This window comes from Rousettus aegyptiacus, unplaced genomic scaffold (genome assembly GCF_014176215.1).
Source record: "Rousettus aegyptiacus isolate mRouAeg1 unplaced genomic scaffold, mRouAeg1.p scaffold_m13_p_6, whole genome shotgun sequence".
Classification (NCBI taxonomy): Eukaryota; Metazoa; Chordata; class Mammalia; order Chiroptera; family Pteropodidae; genus Rousettus; species Rousettus aegyptiacus.
In genome coordinates this window covers 74,472,065-74,495,307 of record NW_023416309.1, presented here as the reverse complement: position 1 = coordinate 74,495,307, position 23,243 = coordinate 74,472,065, and the positions used below count along the sequence as shown (strand labels likewise).

Below are 23,243 nucleotides of genomic sequence, written 5' to 3'. Positions count from 1 at the left end.
TTTATAATCTGCTTTATTCACTCAAAATGTGATCATTTCTCCATGACAATAAATGTAGAATTACATCTCCATTTCTATTGGTTTCATAGTATTGTACAGAATAACATTTAACTACTATGCAATTGACTATTTAAATTGCTTTTAAATATTTTTCACTATTGTAAACAATACTACCCTGAACCTCTGCCATTTGTCTAGGTATCTCATTAGGGTAAATTTCTAAATATGGACTCGCTGAGTCAAAGGTATGCTCATTTTACATTTGGATACTATTAAGGGTTAAATTGTGTCCCCTCAAAAGACATATTGAAGTCCCTAGTATTATCCCCACTTTCTTCCAGTACTTCTATAATTTAATGTTTTAAAGTTAAGTCTTTACTATACTTGGAATGTATCTTCCCATGAGAAGTGAGATTGAAATCTAGGTAGGTTGTTTTTCAAAATGATTAGACAGTGCCATGAAATGGGTAATCCATCTTTTCCATGCTGATTTGAAATGCTTCCATTATCATATCCTAAATTTCCAAGGAGGCTATTTCTGGGCTCTCTGGCGTGATCACTGTCATAGTTATCCTGACTGTGGTAACCTACTCATTTGTCTTTATCCCTTCTGGGAAAGCACCACAGACAGCCACCCATCTGTACCTTCCATTCTCCTTGACATCCTTAGGGCCCTCTAGCTGCCCAGACCTACAAGCAGCATTTCAGTTGTACGAAAGAGAAGATCAAACAGGCCCTAACTTCTTGTCTTCCTCTTGTGGTGGAAAGACAATGATGGAGCCAGGGGAAGAATGTAGGTGGTGAAAAAATGGGCAGGTCCATGTGCCCTGGTGTGAGGCACTAAACTCTGCTCTTGGGCCCCCTCTACCAACACATTCACTCCCAGTCAGCAGGAACACAACCCACCTCTGCTCTCCAAACACTGGCTTGGCGTATTCACATTCTCTCCACTCAGTTAGCTCCTACACATCCTTCAAGGCCCAGTTCAAATGCCACTGCTGGGACCCTCTCGGCCCTCTCACTTCTGTGCTCCCACGGCACTAACATTCACGGCTTTTAATAGTAATCGCTTACGTGCCCTTCTGTCCTAAGGAACACGGGCTCCATTGGGGACCCCGACTTGCTCAGCTCTGAGTAGAGACCTGTGGGCATAGGGCCTGGCACAAAGTGAAGGGCATTGAACCTTGTTCACATTCTATTATGTCTTCACCTGCCTCCGACACCTTGAGAGATTTTCCTGAGGGCAGTTGCTGGCTCTGACTCTTCTCTTTGGCCCTCACACTGCCCAGCACATGGTCCGGCAAAGCAGGCCCTCAAGTTAAATAGAATGAAGCTGCCCCCTTTGGTGTATATAACTCACTTCTCTCTGTGGATGTCCTTTTTCAGTCAACACATAACTATCAGTCATCTGTTGCGCCCTGGACTGTGCTTGGTGCTGTGGTTGGGAGGGTGATTGAGGAGGCACCCTGTCCCAGCTGGGGAGAGCAGACAATAACAGATGAGAGATTCTGTAGCACCAACGCTGAATCACCTTAAAACTTATCAGTTGAATTCTTTCACTTTACAAATGTGGAAACTGAGGCTCAGACAGGGGAGGGGTTCATGTAGGAAGTTGTTTGCAAACTGAGCCTGGCACCTCAGGCTTGGACTTGCTGTGCCAATGCATTGTGGGAAGCAGCAGTTCTATCAGGTTTGCTGTATCACAGCTGAACAGGGTCATCCCGAAGGGTTAATAAAGTCATTTATTGAGTAAATCAATGGAACACAAACCAAGGAGTCACCACTTTGGCAGCAGAAGACAAGCTCTACCCACAGAAACGTTTATTTGCCTCTCAAAAGATCATTTAAGATTTGCTTTCAGGGAGGCTTTTGAGCAGTTAAACTTTGAATTGACCCTAATAAGACTTTGCAAATGGACAGATTTGAGTTCAAACTCCTTCCCTGGCTGTGCAGTGTTGGTTTATGATGTAACCAACCTCCCAGAGCTTCGGTGTTTTCACCTGTAAAATGGAGATGATAATCTTCCGGATAAGTGAAGACGAGGTGAGTTAAGGAATGGAAAACCCTGTTTTCAGGACTGGTCTCCAGCAGGTACTTAATAATGGGATTCACCAGTTCAGTGGTGTGCTGCCCCTTGTGTTTATCTCCGAACGCCAAGTCCGGCAACGTCCTGCTGGTAGCCTGAAATTGGCCGTGGTGGGAGTATTTACATCATAGAAATTAGCAAACACTGTGAATCTTTTTCTTTCCCTAGAGCCAGTTGTTAAACATTCAGCAGACATCCCAGGGTATCATCATCATTACCGAAAACAACTTATGAACTCTGGGCAGACCTGGCACACATCAGTTTGGCTATTTTTACCGACTTGACTGTTCATTTCCTTCAGAGTGGGCAATTCAACAAAATGGTTGATTGGTTTCATTTTGGTTGATTGGCCCCCATTTTGAGGCTGTGAGACTTGCTGGGAACTCTGTCTCATAGGGGCAGCAAGAAGATTCTGGCTCCTGAAAAGCCATGGGAGTCAGCTTCCCTGGAAAAGGGACCGATTGCCTGGTGACGGCGCCTGGGCCTCTGCCTGTGGGCTGAACAGAAAGGGGAAGTGTGGTCAGGCTGGCACTCACTGCTCTGGGGTGGGTGGAAGGCCTGTGAGCGAGGAGCACTTCTCGTCAGCTGTGCCTAAGCCACGGCATTCAGAACACTGCTGTCCCCTCAGCTGCTCACATCTGGACACTCTTGCAGCTCAGGTATTGGGGTAAGTGTCAGTATGAGTGACTGGACTTGGGCTGGGAGATTTTAGCTGGGGCCTTGGTATGACCACTAGGTGGGACTGGAGAAACACCGGTCTTATAGAGTCCACTCTGCTGGTCACCAGCTGCGTGACCTCTAAATCACTGTACCTCTCTGGTCCTCCATTTCCTCGTGTGTGTGTTGGGGTGATGAAGAAGCCTACATCTCAGGTTGAAATGACCCAATGACTGGAAGTGATATGGGTGTGAGGTAAAGGGGTTTGCTATCACTCTAGATTCTGATGGTGAGTTTCGGTAACTGATATGTGAGAGGACCTTATGGGACAGGGTCTGTTCTGGAGGCAGGGTGGGGTCGAGGTGTTGGCTTTGTGAACTTCAGGCTACATCTTGGAGCAGGTGGATGAAAAATCTAGAACACCACCAGCCTAGGTGTCTTTGTCACTGTGTCTCTGGCTTTCGGGGATTTGTTCGCAAGGCATCCTGCCTTCTAGAGGCCTCGGGATCAGGGAGTGTCGGGCTGGGGTCAGCTCTCCATTGTGTCATCCACTCTTGCCCTCCGGAAAGTTGCTGCGAAGGAGACGCGGGTTCAGCTTTGTCACTTCCACTTCCACCTTCTTACACATCACTCGTTCCTGACGCCACTCCCTTTCCTGGCCCCTTTGCGCGTACCGACCTCTGAGTGAGCAACGAAAGTGGAGCCTGAAGAAGACAAGGTACAGGAGCTTCTTTTTCTTTTGAGGGGATCTTTTTTTCCTTCTCTGAAGAATGGAAAACTTCAGAGAAATAAGAAAACAGTGACCCCAAATTTCACCACCTCACAACCACCGCAGGAAAGAGTTTGGTTTTCGTTGTCTAATTTTTTGAAAAGTTATCATAGTTTTACTTCGATGTAAATACATTCTAGAAATAGAAATACAAACTTCACCGCTGTCATCAGAGCCTGGGCATGTCTGTCCCTTCCGCCCACTTCTAACACCAGCATTGCTGCCAGTGGGCCACTGAGTGACAGGTTTTAAGTTTTCCTCCACACTCTTAGAACCAAACAAATAAGAAAAGCAAGCAGCAGCAAGAGGTGATTTGGCTGGACCCCAGGAAAGCCTCTCAGTTGTAGGAATCCTGGGAAAACCTACTAGGAAGCTCAAATAATCTGCCACTCTGGAAGGCTCTGCTAAAGGTGAACACGTCCCACCAAACATCTGAGATACTAGAAAATCAATCTGTTCGGGAGCAGGGAGCAGAAGCTCTTTTAAGGTGTGGTACTCAAATTTTTGAAAGTGTGTTTATTTTATGATTCGCAGCAAGGCCCGTTGGTAGAAAAAGAAAGAAGTTTCCTACTCTCATACGCTAAAAAATCAAAAAAATTTTTTGTGTTTTCTCCCAGTCATCCCCAGCCACATGTTCAGGTAAACAGCATGTGACAATGTGGCTGCAGCGTAGACACAATGTTGTATTCTGCTCTCTTCATTTTATTTGGTTCCAATCGTTCTCTCGTGATGTTTTCCTCCTGTCACTCGGTTGCTACATCCTATCCCATCACTGGCCCTTCTGTGATTTTCCTCCCCAGTCCCCCAGTGTTTGACTGCAGGTTTGCTCCTTGCTTATCTATACTGAGGTGCACTTGTTTATGCACTTAGGTTTCACTTTTTTGGATTACTTCTCAGGCTAGATTTCTAGAATTTATATTATAGACTCAAATGATAGGACCGTTTTAAAAATTTACTATTTACATTTTAAAATATACTACCATTTGCTTTAAAAAAAAATGTTTAATTCAATATATATGCCAATGGCCATAAAGGAGGATCTGTTCAATCACAACTTCGACGGATAGGAATTTATCATTATTTTAATTTTTGCTAGTAAATAGGTGTAATTTCTAACTACAGGCAGACAGACATGCCAGGAGAACAATAAACTATAATGAGCCAGCATGTACCAAAAAGGGCATGTTCATTCCACCCTCTCCTTAGTTCTCTAAGATTTATTTATATTCAGCCTTTCACAGAAATGGGAAGCTAGAGGGAGAAAAGAGGCTGGACTCCTTTTAATTACACTGCCCTGCCCTGCCCTGCCCCAGGCACACTTGGCTTTTAAGTTGCCATCAGTTATCCATTTCCGGGGCCATTTCTGGTGCTGACATCAGCCAAGAGGTCAGGTGGAAACTGGCCCTCACTGAGCATGGGCAATGACGGTGTGGAAACTAGAGGTGAATTCAGGCAAGAACTGCTCATGTCGATTTGCCAGTGTTGGCCGAAATATTATCTACAGTCTCCCAGACTCTTGAGATCTGGGTTGAGAGTAGCTCAAATTCTCGTTCCATACCCTGCTGAAGTCCAAGGCCCTCCCCAAGACTTCTGTGGGGTCTCCAGGAGGCCATTCTTTTCCCATGGTTAACACTGGCTCCAAGCTATGTGGGCAAGCCTCTGCACTGACCCAGGCGTGAAACTCAGACCCTTTCTTGATTCCCTATAATACCAAAATAAAACCGCTCACCCCAGCATTGGGAGATGCAATAGACTTTACTAAAGTTTGGGCAAAGGGGCCACTAAAGCAGCCTTGTTCTTAAAGTGCCATGGCCACTCCGTCCCTGAGCACCTTCCACCAGTCACTTCTCCCACCTTTGTACCATCTGGCTGGCTCCCCTCCCTCTCCTCTTTCCATTCCTTCTCCCCCAGAATTGCAGATCCCCGCCCCCACCCAATGCCCAGAAGAATTCAAAATTCTTCAGTTCCTACTAGCAAGCCTCACTCCCTGCCCAGCCAGCTAAGTACTTTAAAGGCAGCTCATTCCATTTTTTACTTTTATTTTTCAATGAGGTATAATTAACATCAATAAAATGCACAGATCTTAAATGTACAATTCAATACATTTGACAGTTTTATGTATACTCTAACTATTGCCCAAAACAAGATGTACAATGCTTCCATCACCCCCAGAAAGTCCCCTCGTGCCCCTTTCCAATCACATCTTTTCCTGCCCTGTTGCAACCACTATTCCAATTTCTATCACAATTGAGAAGATTAGTCTGTTATTGAACTTCCTGTAAAGAGACTCATAATCTTTTACTCTTTTGCATCTGGCTTCTTTCCCTTAATGTTTTCAGGATTCATCTATGTTGTTGTATGTATCAGGAATACATGTGTTAGAATTTCTAAGTAGCATTTTATTGTGTTTATTCATTCTTCCTTTGAATTCCAGTCTTTTTTTACACAGTTTCACATCCTTTAAATACAACATGTCCAGATGGCCAATATTAAGAATATGAGAGTGAGAAGGGCAGAAAGGGGAAATTTTCAACTGGGAGAAAAATAAAAAGGGGAAAAAGCTAAAACTAATTTTAATAATACATTTTTACTTAACCCAATAGATCCAAAATATTATTATTTCAATATGTAATCAATATAAACATTTATTAATGAGATCTTTTACAGTCTTCTTTCCACACTAAGTCTTTGAAATCTAGTGCTCATTTTGCACTTAACATCTCAGCTTCCATTAGCCACCTAATTCACAGTAAGTGCTCCTTAGAATAGCCTCATGGGGCAGTGGCTGCTGTCTTGGACAAGGCAGGCCTCAGCTAAGGAAATTTGTGTCCAAGGCCACGCAGCCCTTAATAGCAGAAAGCAAGGAGCTGGATTATAATTCAGACCTCCTCAACTTCCTGCTGAGCTGTTTGCTAGTCCGCTTCTTCTTACAGGCACTTCCAGGCCTCTTCTAGCTCAGACTTTCTGAAACTCTAATTCCCTTACACACACATTCCACTCCCACCTTTGGGGGCTCATGGCCATTTCAGATCACTTAGTTTTTATGAGAAAAAACTCAAACTTTTCAACATACAAGATGTGACCATTTGTGGGTTGCGAAATAAATTTAGGGGCTTATACTCAGTATCTTTCATAAAACCTGCTGGAATAAGTGAGGAAAAATGTTGGCATGCATTATGTGTTGTAAAGATATTTTATGAAACTTGTTTCATGTATGTGAATATATGAGCAGCTATCACGTTGTAAGCTATATGTCTTACTCTGAGGATCTTGGTTTTTAAAAAAAAAAAGAGAGAAAAAAAGAAAAAAAGCGAATGCTAACTAAACCCAGTGTCTGGAATTCCCGGTGATGGATAGTGAGTGCAATTTCTGTCACTGGCTCCCCGGAAGTGCCTTTTGGGGAAGTGAGAAGGGGGCTGAGATGGCTGTTGCTCTGAGCTACTCTCCCACTCTGACACCACTCAGAATTGCAACAGGCTCACTGACAAGGATGTCTTAGATTACTGGAGGAATGGGGAGAAACGAAAGAAAAGCTGAAACTCTACCCTCCAATGCTTATATGGCCTCTGCTTCCTAGTCAGCAGTTTAATGTCAGTAGTAGATGGCAGATGGAGAGCAGGGACCCTGCCTAAGATCACATGTTCAGGTGAAGTGGCTTTGGGACTACAATGCACAGCACTTGCATTTCAGACCCTGGATCCAAACTATTACTCTGCATTGTTACAAGGGAAGTCTACCAGTAGAAGGGGGAAAAGGCCAGGGCATCACTCTTCTGTAGAGTCACAGATATGTATGGACTGCCCAGTGTGTTCCAAGTGATGTTCTAGGCACTGGAAACAGTGATAAAGAGAGAAGCAAGGAAGGCCCTTGCTCTCACGAGTTTACAGACCAGTATGGGAGACAGAGAGTGAACAAATAAAACAAGACAGCCATCATGGTAAGAGTATGCGAGCTCAGTTAGAGGGAAAAAAATGCATTTCATGTATTGATCATAACATACTGGGGGTGAGGGTGCACGTCTGCCTCCCATCCCTCCCCACCCAGCACTCTGCTCATGAACTTTATCCCATATTTCACAGAGAATGGGAGCTTTTGGGTGTGTGTGAGCTGTCAACTTCTTGCCTCCATGCCTCTGGTTGGTTTCATACAGCAGCACACCCTCTCCTGATTCTTGTTCTCTTTTAAAGGCTCTTCCATCTCAGCCAGTGAAAATGTCTCCTCTGCTCATCAGATCTTGCTCCTCTCTCTCTTCTATCCCTGCATTTCATTCTTGTTCTCTCTCTTGGCAACTTCACAGTTGATAAACGCTCTGAAGTCTCTCGAATTTTAAACATACCACATAAACATACAACATTTCCTCATCTTGATCCCCCGCCACCTTCTTGCAATTCAGGCTTCCCTTGCCTTCTGGGCTTTCAGCACACTGAGCCCCCTTTCAGCTGTTATCAGTCACAGAGGTCTCAGAGTGAAAGAGATTCAGAGTCTGTCTTGAGCGCAGTATGGTTGAGGAAAAAGAGGAAAGAGTACAGTAGCACTGAGCTCCTGAGCAGGGAGCATCCTGAGGTAGGAAGGGGATAACAAGCAGGGAGAATCATACCTAGACAACAGAGTCTTCCCGAGCCTTCTTGGTCCTGTAGAAACTTTATTCCTATTATCATACTCAGTTATGACTATCCTCTAAGGACTTTGGATGGGATTCTAGAATGCCCCTGCTCCTGCCACTGTCCTAGGAAAGGCAACCTGCAGCTCCAACAAAGTCATTCACACCCTAGTAAAAATCAGTTTCTCTCCTTTAGTGTCTGGCACAATCGAACAAATGAGTTTAAATGGAAAGGAAGAGGGGAGAAGAGGGAGCATGGAACTCTATTCTGAAGAGAGGTAACTTGTTGATGAAATTCTAGGCACTGTGACAAGCAGACAGGAAAAGTATTTGGGTTCAAGGAGTCTTTCTGAGTGCCTTTCATTCCACCCAGCTACTGCTGCTTATTGCCTGGGACTGTTGTGGAGAACAAGCCTCCATTTTTCTCACCCGCCCCAGCTCTGCAGATTGGCCAGAAGCAGTATTTCTCTCTGAGGCCTAAGAACCATATGGAGTGCTTGTTAAAAATGCTGATACCCAAGTCCCAGCCAGACCTACAAACCAGAATTGGGAGTGGAATAGGGATGTAGTTAGAGGTACCTCCATTTTAATATTTTTCCCAAGGCCCTGGTTTGGTGGTCACAAGTTAGGGCCCAAGAGTTAGAAAGATCTGGATTTGCCTTCTAATTTTTCCACTTGCTAGCTCTGCAACCTTGGGCGAGTTATCGAGCTATTGTAAGTCTCTATTTTCTTATCTGTAAAATGGGATAATAATTATGATCTGCCTTATGGAGCTGTTACGAGGATTAAATGAGGTGGCACAAGTAGAGTACTTAGAATGCTTGGTAAGTTAGCACACGATGCATGTTACTTTTCTAAAGTACATTTTCACATTGGGGTTCTTATTATGTGAAACAAGTCACACCTAGAAGCTGAGGTCTTGCCAATATTGGAAGTTCTTGAATGAGGGTTCTGCTTTCAGTTTTGTAATGAAAAGAAATTTATTAGCTTAGTGTCAGCCTGGCAGAGTTAAGAGAAGTTGAACTTTGGCATCAGACTGGGCCGAGCTGCCATCTTAAGTTAGTAAATTACTAACTGTGTTGCCTTTAGCAAAGTGCCTAACCTTCATCTGTAAAAGGGGGTAATCATAGCCGCCAAAAAGGTTACAGTGAGGATTAAGTGATAACATGTATGTTACTGGTTCTCAACCGTGGCCTCATACTAGAATCAGCTGGAGAACTTTATTAAAAACAAAGAAAACCCCAATGGCCAAGCCCTATCCTAGGTCAATTAAATCAGAGTCTCTGATGCAGTGCAGACAGCAGCAGTTTTTCTAGCTCCCCAGGTGATTCCAAGGTTCAGGCAGGGCTGGGAACTTCTGATATTCTTCAAGTTCTTGGCGCAGGGCCTGACACATCCAAGGAACTCGATAACTAATAACTAAAGAGGGCTCACACAGCTCCTCTTACTCTTCTTTATTCTGTTCATTGTGTCCACCAAATGTTCCCCCAATTGACAGGAACTGAGGTCGGGCCCTGCAGCTCCCTGACCTCCTCCTGACAGCTGGAACCCCTACACCTGTACCTGGGGCCTCAGCTCCTCATACCCCCCACCCTCTGTGCCCTGGGACCTGCTGACATATGGTTCGGGATTGGACCAGCTCTGGTCCACACATGGCATCTTACCCTATTCTGGTCTATCCTGGACCGTGGGTCCCCACTTTGGCTCACAGGGCCCTGTGTTATCCCTGAGTCTGAGTCCTGCCTTGAGAGCCTTTCTATATCAGAAAGATGCCGGGAACGATGGAACATGAGTGGCCTCTGAGAGCTGAGAAGAACAAGGAAATGGTTTTTCCAGTGAAGCCTCCAGAAGGGGACACAGTTCTGCCCACACTTTTATTTTCAGCCCAGTGGCATCGTTGGAACTCTGACCTCCAGAACTGTAAGAAAATACACTTGTGTTGTTTTAAGCCATTTGTTGTTTGCGGTAATTTGTTAGAGCAGCCATAAGAAGTGAATATCATTTGTTTCTAACAATTACTGTTGCCTGGGCTCCCATTTTGTTCCGAGGGGGCGTGGCCTCCCTCGATGACATTTTAGTCTAATTCCAAAAATTTTAAGTTACTTTTGATTACTAAGCAGACTAATTTTAGTTATAAAACTTTAGTTGTGCTTATTTTAAAACTTCAGTATTTGACTCAAACCTCTCCCCTTTACTCCAGTAAAGGGAGAAGGGTGGGGCTGCCTCAGGTCCCTCAGTACCCGTCCCTTGTGCTTTCTTCCCTGGTGTAGAATTATGGAGTAAACATAGGGACAGCTTCCCATGGGAACTCTCCCATCACTGGGCCATTCCTGCTGAGCTAGTTTGTGGTGTTGGGTGAGGATTCTTATCATTGGCCCTTGAGACCCTGGCCTTTGAGAGGTTCCTTGTGGGCCCTTGGGAGATCCAGCTGTGCTGTCGAGCTGACTGCCAGCATCCTCTCATGCAAACACTTTTTGTCCCATGCTTCAGTAGCTCTCAGCTATCCTGCACCCCACAATCTTATCTATTCCAGGCCTGCCAGCATAGGTGGGAGTCAGCTTGAATACCTTTCCAGGGCCCGAATGTACAGCCATTGCACATTCCTCACCGCCTGCACTCCCCACCGTCACTCCCCAGAACTCCTCTCCCCTCTCTGGTGGCACCCTGGCCATTAAACTAGCCTGGCGGCCCAGAGGACATCCAACTGGGAATGGGATGATTCTCTTAGGGTCCCTGTCTCTCAGCTGCACTCTCTCAAAAAGACAAGCTCTTCTTAGTTCTGTTGAAAAGGCATCTCTCAGAGGTCCATGGGGAAGAGGGCTGCTTCTCTGGTCTTAGGATCCAGGGTACTTGGGATGCTTATTCCTAACTTTGGACCCTGATGATTCATTCTAGAGAATCCCTTTTGGCTCTTCATAGCATGTATCACTACCACAGAGATGTTCCTTCTAAATTAAGATACCCTGAACCCCGTTTGGCCTTTTGTTGATGACTTGAACTAACATCAACAGAGGAAAACCCTGTGACAAAGACAGAAAGCACTCCACCTCCTCCCTACCTGGGTAACCTTGGGCAAGTCATTTCACTTCAGTGTCAGCTCCTGTCTGGAAAAGGGTGTGGCGGTGAAGATGAGAGGAGATGAGATATGAGAAAGCACTTACCAACTACTTGGCACACTGAACACCCTTGAAACATCTGATGCCAAAGCAAATCCACTCACTTTGTAAGAATAAAACTGCAAAATATCACTCTGCATATTTCTGAAAAGTGACCCTTAGTTTTACTTTCTAACATCATTCTTCCTCCTCTTTCTTCCCCAAGAATCTGATGAGAATGAAATTGTTTTTTAACTTGAAGTCTGAGCTATGGTTTTTCATGGAAGTTACACTGTATGGTTGATCGACTCTTTTTTCTTTTTCTTTTTTCTTTTTTTCATTTTCATCAGACTAAAGGCAAATAGCAAAACAAACAAACAAACAAAAGTAATGTAGAGAGTTTTATATTGAAAAGTTACAGCCCCTCTGTCTTCCCACTTCCCTCCTTCCACCCAGTCATGCTCCTCAGATGCAACAGCTTTTAATGTCTGTGTCCTGGTATTTATTTCTATAGCTCTAAAGAGTATGTTTATGTTGTTTTTGAAGAAATCCTTTAAGAGTAAGACAGTCTACGACCATACCACCCTGAACACGGCTGATCCTGTCTGATCTCAGAAGCTAAGCAGCATCAGGCCTGATTAGTACTTGGATGGGAGACCGCCTAGGAAGACAGGGATGCTGTAGGCATAAAGAGAGAGAGAGACAGACAGACAGACAGAAAATGGGAGAGGAAAATTAGACAGAGACATACACTTGAATAAGAAAATTGAAGGAAGAAATTCTACTTATCTGTCTATCCATCTACTTACCTGTCTGGTTCCTCACAGCTAAGAAAGTGTGATTCCAATTGAGGTTTTTTAAATAAATAGGCTGCCCTCTGATACATGGTGACTTCTTAAGTACAGTGTCCTTTGACCCCACTTGGCCTTGCAAAACCAAATTTCACAGCCCCTACTGAAAGCCAAGTGTCCAGTCTCCACAGTTTTTTTTTTTCCTCCTTTGTTCTTTCTCTGTTACTTTCTTTGGTGCAGGCTGAAAGTGTGATCTACAACAAAACCTCTGCTGAATGCATGCCTGAGGGGTGAGATAGCCCAGGTAGCTGACACTTTGCTTTCTTAAGAGTAAATCCCCCAGGACATCTACCGGCATGGATAAATGACAGAAACCCAGTGCTGAGTTAAAAAACAAACTGCAAAATGATGTATAGGAGAGCACTGGTTATGATGCCGGACACAGCAAATTCCCTCAGTGACCCTGCACTGAGAGAAAAGGGTTCTTGACTGAGCACAGAAAAGAATTCAAGTGCGCGCCAGAGTTAAAGTTAAAAAGAAAGTTTATTAGGGAAGGACAGAGAAAAGACCAAGACAGAAAAAGCAAAGACTAGAAGCAAGGACAAAAAGCAAAGAAAAAAGGCCCCAAGTGTTCATGGAATTCAGTTTGTATATCTTCTTAGTTACTATGAATTACAGTTTAAAAGACTTTGTTTACTCATTTTCCTTTGATGGCATGTGTATACTGCATGAAAGGTAAGAACATGTACCATGAAAAAGTAAGAATATGTAGAATGAAAGTTCTGTTGGCAGTTTCCAGCCTTTGATCCATAGGTTCCCCGTGGTTTTAGCTGTAGGGAATGAATGATTGTGTTAATTTTGTGTAGGGTGTGACTTAAAGACTCTTTTCCTGTTTTCCCCTCAAAGTATGCGTAAATGGTTTATTAGTAATCCCAGCGGAAATCTTCCTTTTTTCTGCAGGTGTCCTCTGGCCAGGCCCTAGGGCTGATTAGCACATTGCAGACTTTGAATATAGCTTGATTTAATTTAGTTCTCTTGCTGCTTCCCTACATTAGTTACATGTGATTGGTTTTGCAATATAACTTTATTAGTAGCCAAATAACATTAGACTTGATTAAGCCAAAGCTTTACTAAAGAAATACAATTTGGAACTGAAAATTCAACTCGCGATATAACAACTTAATAAATGAAGACACTACGCCGGTAATGCACATTTTAAAATTGTAAGCCAAGTTAGGTCTTTATAATAATAATGACTTCAGCAGCAACCTAATTTTGCCCGTTCCTCTACCGCCAACCTAGTTCCCTGTTGACATCATTAATATTACTTAAAAGTATGAATCAGAAATGGCACTACATCAGCATACATTGTGAGTTTCCATTGGCTAAATGGTGACACAGGAAGTTGATTCTTGTATAACCTGGGAGAGATTCTAGGATCTCTCCCAGGCCTCAAGGATCGTTTTTTACTCTAATATCAAAATGCCCTTTCCATGGATGAAGGGAGCCTGGCCCCTCCCCTAAATGTCACTGAATTCCTAGAGGCTACTCTTGTGAGTCCATTTTGCAGCCTGCTCCCCATTGTCCCTGGGAACCTGGCAGCTGCTCTTCTTTCTACTTGCCCCTATGTCACCCGTGGCTTGGAAAATCACTGTACACATGTCGTTTTTCTCCCAAGCTCTGTTAATACTAGCATTTGTTGTACAATTTACTTTAAGACTTAATGGGAAGAGAAGATCACAACCCAGTATTATTCAGGCAACAATTTAAAGGATGAATATTAGACATTACTGTATTACAGATGCACTGGTCACTTTATACTATAGAAACTTATTAATGATGCTCTTTTTATTTTTTTTCTTCATTTCCCCCAATTTTATTTAGGTATAATTAACATAGAACACAGTGTGAGTCTAAGCTGCACAACGTGTTGATTTGATATTGATAGTTAGAGTTATATGATAGTTTTATATATATATATATATATATATATAATGATCACCACCGTAGTGTTAACTAACACCTCCATCACGTCACATAATCACTATTTCCTTTTTCTGGGGAGAACATTTAAGGTTTACTCTCTTCTCGACCACTCCCTCTGCTGCTACCCTCTTCCAATACTCTCCTCCTTTCAGATGGTCAAATTCCTGTTACTTTCCTCCAGACTAACTCAGTGTCTGCACCTTCCACCATCAAACCATGCCTCACTCAGAAAGACCTATCGTGGGATTTTTCTAGCCCCGACTTCAAAAAAAAAAAAAAAAAAAAAAAAAAACCTCCAAATTCCTGTTATAAATTAAGCCCATCTGATACAAAAACAACTCCAGTCAATTTTTGCTTTAAATGGCATTTCCCCCTCCTAATGCATGTTTGACAATGTAAGAAAGAGCAGTGATTATGTCTACCACTTCTAGAGAACCTAATCAGTATATATCTTATTTATACTCCTCACAAATCCCCTGCAAAGTAGTAGAGGGTATCATTCCCATTGTAGCTGAAGACAGTGAGGCTCAGAGGTTAAGTGACTTGCCTGGGGTCTCCCAGCTGCTAATTGGCAGGATTTGACTGTGAACCAGTGCCTGCCTGATACCTAAGCAGATGCATCTCCGCACAACATGGTAGGTGGAGAGGTAGCCTCCAGCACCCCAGGATGTCTTTCACTGATGCCTCATTTCTCTGTCTTTATTCTCCTCAGTAATCAACTACAATGGATTGGTGGAGGGACAATTTCTGGATCATCTTAGCTGTGGCCATCGTCATTGTCTCTGTGGTCCTGGGCCTCATCCTGTACTGCGTCTGTAGGCAGCTGCTTAGACAAGGTAATAGCTACCTCACCTTGGCAGGTGGAGGGAGAAGGAGGGGTGGTTATCAGTGCATTAGGGCTCCTTTAGAGCAAGAAGATTAATTCTGGGCCTGTATGGACTGACCTTTGGATTAAGTATCATGCATTCTGGATTTCAGTTTGAGCTCTGCCACTAACTTGTATCCACGGGCCTCGGTTTCTCCATCCGCATAATTAAGGGAAGGAGGTTAACTAAGGGCTTGGGTGAAAGCAGAATCTGTTTCAAGACACTGTGCTCTGGTGTTTTCTCTCTCCAGTATAGCTGCTGATCACAGCAACTTGTCTCTGAGACTCTGAAAGACAGCATAAAAGTACAAAATGTCAAAAACTGTCTTGATTTCAAATCCATCAAGTTGTATACATTAAATGTGCACAGCTTTTTGTTCACCAATTATACCTCAATAACATGACTTTTTTAAAAAAGTGTCTTGAGGTGGGCTCAATCCATGATCAACCTGTTTGACCACTGTGATTGCCTCCTCTAAAATTATACTCTGAATTCTGGTATTGTATCTACCATGACGAGAGGTTTTTGTCATCCCAAGATAAAAAAAAAAAAAAAAAAAAAAAGCGTCTACCTGGTGATTAACACTAACTTTAGGTTTTCTTCAAGTGGTTTTCCATTTTGATATACGTCTTCAGAAACATTAACTCCTTGATTCAGTGGTGTGTATTCTTAAGATCCTTTCCCTTTCTGTAATGACCTAAGCCTGGAGTACACCTGGGAGTGGGAAATACACTAAAAGGTATAACCACCTTTCCCTCGAGCAACCTGGGCAGGCATCCCTCTATGATTATGCCTTTGCTCTCCTCCCACTGCATCTGGACAAAGCCTCAGAATCTTGCTCAATCCACTGCTGGAAGGTCAGGGCTGTACAAGAAGTGAGATATTTATGGTATTCTTCTTGATCTCTTTTTAGAGATAGGAAAATTAAGATTCAGAGAAAGATGAGCCTTGGTTGAGGTCTCATATGGACCAGAACTCAGGTTTGCTGGGCTACCCATTCAATGTTTTTTTCCCCCTCTATCTTTAATGGTAATTATTATTATTTTTTAATACAAAATGTATTTAAAGTATTTCTATAGTCCTCTATCCATTTGCCTTCTTAAAACTTTTTGTTCTCATATATGGACAAAACTATGACCCCGAACAAAAACTTTCCCTATTCTCTTTTATCTTGACCCAGTCCTATTAACAAGCAGGTTATAATTAATAATAATTTGCATGCCAAACACATCACAATTTACAAGCTGCTCATCTCGTTCCTTATATTATTTCCTCCCAACCACACTTTTGGTTATTCATTTGACCAGCATTTCCAGGTGCCAACTACGTCCCAGGTGTAATACTAGGCAATAAGGAAATGAACACAGCCTGCATGGTCCTGCCTTCACTGGATTTGCGAAAGTCTCTGTAATCATATTGATGCAGAACAGGGCAAATCCCCCTCGCTCCCTCGAGTAGGGGGGGACTCAAGTCCTACACCAAGAAAGTGAGAGTCCTTACTGCACGCAGGAAAGAATTCAAGCACATGCCAGAGTTAGAGACAAAATGAAAGTTTATTACAAAAGGAATAAATCTCCACAAACAGTGTGGTCTCTCAGAGACAGAGAATGAGAAAGACCCTGAGTGTTTAGAGAATTTGGTTTCCTTTTAAGGTATGGGTATGCGATGTTAAAGGCATGTTAGTAATCTCAGCCTTTGTTACATAGGTTCCCAGTGGTCTGCCATAGGGAACGAATGGTTGAGTTTATTTTGTGTATAATTTAAAAACTTTGTTTACCTGTTTTCCTTTTATGGAATGGGTATGCAGGTTAATGGTAGGGGTAAACAGTTTGTTGCTAATCTCAGCAGGAATCTTCCTTTATTTTGTTGGTTCCTTGGTGGTCTGGCTATAGGGCTGATCAGCCCATTGTAGGCTCTGAATACAATTTGGTTTGATATTTAGTCAATTTGTGTAGTTCTCATGCCTCTTCCCTATATCACGATGACCTGGGTTAAATTCTAGCTCTAACATTTATTACCTCTGTGTCCCTAAGTGTGTTTCCTCTTGTTGGCTATTCCAAACGTCCCAAACCTGCCTGTTTAAGGATTTCCAAACTCTAAAATCACAACTTTTGCTAATTCTTCATAAAAGAATCTTTATTTTTTTTTCCTTAGGCAAGAAATGGAAAATTACCAAGCCCTTGAAACAAATACAAAGAGATGAAGAAATGATGTATGAGTAAGTGGGCGGGGGGGAGGGGGAATCCTTCTGCTTTTTAATTTTGAGAACTGCCTGTTCACTTCCACTCTTGCACCCACACTGCTGCGCTAGTATGACTTAAACACCCACTTTTCCCATACAGCCAGTGAAATGTCACATCTGCCAATTCTCCCCACTTTAAGGAGGAGAGGTCTCGGGGCTTTGGGGGTGCAGGGCACCATCTGGCTCTCTCTGCTCTCCAAGTCTTCCTTCACCTCATCTAGCTTGATAGAGGTCACTGGTCAGGCTCTGTGTTCTGGGTCTACCACTCAGGGTGAGGTCTACCCTTCTTTTCTTGAGATGGATTATAAGCAGTCTTCTGAAAGCTCTGTGCTGAACAAAAATATGCCATTCGCTTTACTTTTGTATTTTGTGATATCTTTGAGGGCTTTATGATTGCTACCTGTGTTGAAGGTCCCAAAGACTACCTTTAGCTTACATGATTGGCTAGGACTCACAGGACCCAGAAAAGCTATTGTATTTACAGTTATGGGTTATTATAGTGAAAGGATACAGATTAAAATCAGCAAAGGAAAAAGGCACATCAGGTAGAGTCCAGGAGAGACCAGACACAAGCTTCCAGTTGTCCTCTCTAGTGGAATCACATGGACAGCACTTAATTCCCCCAGCAATGAACCATCACAGCATGTGCAAAGCACTGCCAACCAGAGAAGCTCACTTAAGCTTTGATTTCTAGGGTTTTTATTGGTGGTCAGACACATAAGCACAGAGCATTACTACTTTAGCTATTCATTCTCCAGCCCCTCCAGAAGTCGGACTGATACAGGGTGACCCAGCGCCTCAGACAAACACAAACAGGCATTTACCATCAGTCACCTTGTTAGCATAAACTATCTGGCTGGCTCTTATCTGGCAGGATTTTCCAAGAGCTTAGAGGTTATCCCCCAGGAACTGGTCTGGGGCCAGTCCTTTCTCCGAAATGTACACACTATCTGAAACAAAATTTATGCTTTTCTAAAATGACTATTGTTGGGGTTCAGGGGAGCCAGCAAATAATGGGTCTCTTTCTCACCAATTCTAATGTGTCTTGCATTTAGGTAACCAAAACACTGCCTATTGATAATAAAACTGGCTTCGCAGGATATGGCTCTTCTCCATGGGCAAATGTATTTCCTAATTCAAAACCAGGTGAACTTTCCTGCACAGGGCACAGGCAGCGCTGGAGAATCTCAGGTCTCCCCCACAGGGCAGCCACTTTCTCTGAATGGCAAAGACCAGAGCAGAACATATGCTTTTTGCAGTCTTGCCATCTCTGGAGGAGAAAGTGGGAGGAGCTGCATTTTCCCCAAATTTATGAGTCAGAGAAATTTCCCTCCTCTCCTGAAAAGAGCCATAAAGGGGTAAAAAGAGGCCACTGGTGGAGCTCTTACTGTGTGTCCCCTTTCCACGCACTCCAACAACCTAAAAATGCTTATGCATTCCCAGGGGAACTTAAGCATGTAGAGGAGGCCTTAGAAAATCAATTTGAAACTAAGAGTTCATACATGGGAATGGGAGTCTAGGTAAGGAGTCTTGCTTGGAGTCTATTTTTTTTTGTTGTTGAAACTTCTTAGTAAAATATAATATGAATACAGAAAAGTACACATAGTAAGACACAACTCAATGAATTTTCACAAACTAAACCAATCCAGGTAGCTAGCACTAAGATCAAGAAACAAAATTACCAGCACCTCAACATCTTACATTCCCTTTCAGCCATTACACCCCAAGGATAACCACTATCTGAAATAGTATGTTAGTTTTGTCTTGTTTTTGTGCTTTATGGAGTTATACATGTATTACTTGGTGTTTGGCTTCTTTTGCTCAACATTTTTTGTGAGATTCATTGTCTGTGGTTATATATTGTTCATTCTTATTGTATAGAGTATTCCACTGTGGGAATATACCATGATGAATTTATTCATTCTACTGCTAATGGGCATTGGGGTAGTGTCCGGTTTAAGGCTATTATGAACAGTGCTGCTACGAACATTCAAGTGCATGTCTTTAGGTGAGCATCTGCAAGCATTTCAGTAGGGTAGTAGAATTGCTGCCACACAGTATTATACAGTTAGCTTTAGGAGCACACCTGTTTTGTAAATCAAAATACAGCTGGTGTTTATCTCCCCTGCTAATCCAGCTCAGGTAAGCACAGGAAGCAGCGCTTTATGCTGTAAGTTACAGTGCTCCAACTCCCTTCCCTAAAGTCTAGCTGTTCCCTGGCTAAAGGAAGTGGTTTCTTTAGAGTGCCGGTTACAAATAGGATGCAAGACCTAGAAAGAGAAGGCAATGCTTCCAAGTTTTAGGAACCATAATTTGAATGTTCAACCCTGTCCATTTTCCTTGATGTTTTTCTTTAAATCCACTGACAGTTTGATCAGAAGCAGACACTGATTCCTTCTTTTTTGTCTCCAGGAATGTCAATCAATTACCAGATCAGTTACCCCCTCTGCCACCCAGGAATTTGCTTTCTCAACAAGACACCTGTAAGTATACTTTGTTTATAACAGTCTCATTCAGGGTAGGATAACAGGATCTAGGTGTCTTAGTTGGCTCAGGCTGCCCATAACAAAATCCTATAGACAGGGTGGCTTAGACAACAGAAATTTATTTTCTCACAGTTCTGAAGGCTAGAAACCGAAAATCAAGGTGCCAGCTGAATTGGTTTCTAGTAGGGACTGTTTTCCTAGCTTACAGGTGGCCGCCTTCTTCCTCTGTCCTCACAAGGCAGGAAGAGCTCTCTGGTGTCTCTGCTTATACAGGTGCTAATTCTATTGGATCAGGGCGGCACCCTTATGACCTTATTTAACCTTAATTACTTCCTTAGAGGCCCCATCCCTAAATATAACCACACTGGGGGATTAGGGCTTCAACATATGAATTTTGTGGAGACAAAGACATACAGTCTATAACACTAGGATTTACAGATAGAAGTGACCCGTTTAAAAGAGATAAGTTTAAAAGGAACAGAATAAGTACTAATGCTCCCGATTATCAACGTATAAATTCATATCCAAATCCCAGCTTGGAACATGAATTAAAAAGAACCTGGGGTATTGCTGGGCATCTCACACTTCCTAGCAGAAAAACTCTACTTAGTTCCCTTAAGCTCTTCACATAGCTTTACCCCATCCTTCAAGAGTCAGCTCAAATGTTACCACCTCAAAGAGCCCATTCCTGGCCACCCTGTCTAGAGCAAGTCTGCTAATTTTCTTAATGAGACTTATGGCAATTATCAAAATTATTTTATTTATTGTTCATTTGTTTATTCATCTCCTCCACTAAAATATAAATTCCAGGAAGTAGAAACCTTTCTTGTCGTGTTCATCACTGTTTACCCACCACTAAGAACAGTATCTGGAGCTTAGCAGATAATTAATAAAAATGTTTTGATTGAAAGGATAAATAATAATATTAGCTAACATTTATTGAGCATGCACTGTGTGTCAGGCCCCATGCTAAGTACTTTGCAAACATTATCTCATCTAATCTTCTCGATGGCTGTATGAGACAAGTACATTATTATTACCTTCTGACAGATGAGGACACTGAGGCACAGAGAAGTCAAGTGACTTACCCATGGTCACTCAGCTAGTGACTGCTGAAGCCTGAACATGAACTCAGATCTGTCTAACTGCAGAGCTCTGCAGGAAATGAAACGGTAGCAGTTTTTCAGGTTTACTTAGGAAAACATGAGATTGCGATAGAGGAAGTTCCAGTCCCCATGAAATGTAGAGCTGAGCTGTTTCATCATCTTTCCCTTAGACACATTACTCCTTTTGCTATGTACCCATTCTCCACTAAATCCACCTTTTGAAAACACCACTGTTCCATTTCTTCTTAGCAGAGAGATTTATACATGAGCAATTAGCAATAGTTCTGGAAACAGTGTAAGTCATTGTGAGGGATGTGTCAAAAAGGAAATCTGGTTTGTATCACTTCCTTATGAGAATTAGGATCTATAGACACAACACTACTCACTTGGCTACTAGCTCTGGTCAGTTTCTGGTCTAAGTTTCTGTTTCATGGTTCCCGCTACAGTGCAGTCTTAGGCAGAGGGACATGGGAGTCAAGATGTCTGATCAATACTTGCCATTTACTCACTTAGGCGATCTTGAGACTGTGTCATGTCTGTGCCTCAGTTTTCTATGTAAAATAAGGATCTGGTCCACTAAGAAATGGGAGGATCACTGAAACCCATAAAAACCACGCTGAGCCACTTGGTCAAAGATATATAAATACACAAGAGCTTTTTGCATATAAGAACCTTTTTATGTATTCTAGCCCCACAGGAAACCACAAGCAAGCCGACAGAGACATACTCATCGGTAAATAAAGTTATAAATAAGAAGACAACTTCCATCCCCAGCTATATTGAACCTGAATGTGACTATGATGATGTTGAAATCCCTGCAGATACGGAAAACCATCATTTTCAAACAACTGTTTCTTCTTTTTGGCAAGCTGAAGAGGGTTCACACAGCTTATTTTAAAACCATCTAGAATGGTTGAACTTTCTTAGGTGTCCGGTCCAGAAAGCCAATGGTACTGTCATGAGGCGCCTGTAAGATAAGCACTTCCTAAACCTTAGATGAAGCGTCAGCAACCAAATGACTGCAGCCACACCAAAGATGCAATGCTCAGCCCTGAAGACCAAGAGGAGTCAGGCCTTGAGCTGCTGTTGAGCAATTTTCCATGGGGAGGGACCGGTGGGCTCCATGGCTCCCATCCGTGAGAAATCACTCTGTTCTTGGCACTCTTCCCCCTTTCCTTCCTGTTCGTATGGTTCTAGAAATCTTAAAGCTTGGTATCTGATTGTGCAGAGCCTCCCAGGCTCCCATCCCCACCACAGCCCCCCGCTGAGCACAGTCTTTTCCCCTACCAGCCCCAGCTCCTACATTGAATGTCTGTGGGTAGTAGTTATAGCTGAGCACTCTTGTGTGCCAGTCACCATGTTGGCCTTGCAAGTTCTTCAAGGGTGAGTAGTGCATTTTGTCCTTGTGAACCCTCCCCACCTACACATGCCTCAAACCTCAGAGCCTCCTTACGATGTTCGGCAGACTGACCATGGAGATTCAAGTTCTCACCCAGGTTTCTTCCTGAGCTTCCTGGTTGCACCAGAACAATCAACAGAGGACAGAATTTACCTTTTGGACCAAAGGACATAATTTACATGTAGAAACGTCATTTTGCAATATGTGTATTGGAAAACAGGAAAAGTAGTTTTCCCCAGGAAAAATCATGGGGAACAGGAAAGAAGAGGGCAATGAAATGACAGATTCAAGATGAGAGTTCAGAGGGCTTAACACTCTCCTCCATAATTTTCGCTACTGCTTCCTCTGCTATATAGTTTGACACAAACCGTGCCAAGCCCCTTCCTTCCAGATTATTGTCCCCACCACCTGGGAGGCAGAAACTCCAGTGTGATGAGCTGCAGCTAATGAGATGCCAGGAAAGTGGGCTACTATCCTGTTTAAAAAAAAAAAAAAAAAAAAGTGCCCTAGTGTGGTTACTAAGGCCCAAGTCAGCTTCATAGGCTCCTGAAGTTGATCAATTTTTGGAGTTTATCTGCTAGAGTCCTAGGACTTGATGCTTTCTAACCAGACTCACAAGATGCTGATTTCCAAGCAGTACCTGGGAAATCCAGCTAATGAGCAGGCTTGCAGGAGAGCGCAATGCACAGTGGAAAGGCCTGGAAGTGTTTCTTGAACGGAGCTTCTCAAGAGATGGAAAGCGTGTTCCTGTCATATTAAGTTTCCTCCTTCCACCAATGCCAGACCACTTCTCTCTTCCTAGACTCCATGGAAACTTCCAGCTTTCTGTTAATACTTCCTCACTTTAGGCCACTAGTTCTTTGACTATGGCCTTATGGAATTCTGGTATTCCATGAACCAAGAAAGGACTCTTTTCTCAAATTATAAAAAATAAGTTAATAGAAGTGTTTCACATGTATGCTTTTCTCTTATAAATTTTCCATAAACCGATCTCATATATGACAAAAGTTGAAAGCAAATACCGGGTAAATGTCAACTCCCCCTTGCTTTCTGGGACACTAGCCTCTCCTGGCTCTCTTCTTTCCTGCCTGTCCTGTCTCGCTTGTAAGCGCCCCTCTCTCTGAAACATCTTGTTAATGCTGGTCTTCCTCTGGGTTTCC

The 23,243-nt window shown here is 43.0% G+C and overlaps 1 protein-coding gene and 1 pseudogene across 6 annotated transcripts; both read left to right on the top strand.

The window, feature by feature from the left end:
- The first annotated feature begins 2,464 nt into the window (after positions 1–2,464).
- Positions 2,465–22,584, top strand: LOC107509470 (SLP adaptor and CSK interacting membrane protein). 6 transcript variants are annotated; one of them, XM_016141971.2, is made up of 6 exons: positions 2,465–2,753; positions 3,313–10,032; positions 14,697–14,820; positions 17,005–17,068; positions 19,505–19,575; positions 21,374–22,584. In XM_016141971.2, the coding sequence occupies exons 3-6, from the start codon at positions 14,709–14,711 to the stop codon at positions 21,580–21,582; spliced, it is 456 nt and encodes a 151-aa protein (XP_015997457.2). In that variant the 5' UTR covers positions 2,465–2,753; positions 3,313–10,032; positions 14,697–14,708; the 3' UTR covers positions 21,583–22,584. The 6 variants fall into 6 exon arrangements, with proteins under 6 accessions (XP_015997457.2, XP_015997460.2, XP_015997459.2 ...); XM_016141974.2 differs by having other exon boundaries at positions 2,465–3,461; positions 9,878–10,032; XM_016141973.2 differs by having other exon boundaries at positions 2,465–3,461; positions 9,824–10,032.
- LOC118604146 lies at positions 11,775–11,894 on the top strand (annotated as a pseudogene).
- Positions 22,585–23,243: the final 659 nt, after the last annotated feature.

Bases quoted from the DNA above. Each gene is read 5' to 3' on its own strand.
- LOC107509470 (XM_016141971.2), top strand. From the start codon at position 14,709: ATGGATTGGTGGAGGGACAATTTCTGGATCATCTTAGCTGTGGCCATC. The intron at 14,821-17,004 runs GTAATAGCTACC...TTTTTTCCTTAG, and splicing joins TAGGCAGCTGCTTAGACAAG to GCAAGAAATGGAAAATTACC. The intron at 17,069-19,504 runs GTAAGTGGGCGG...TTTTGTCTCCAG, and splicing joins GATGAAGAAATGATGTATGA to GAATGTCAATCAATTACCAG.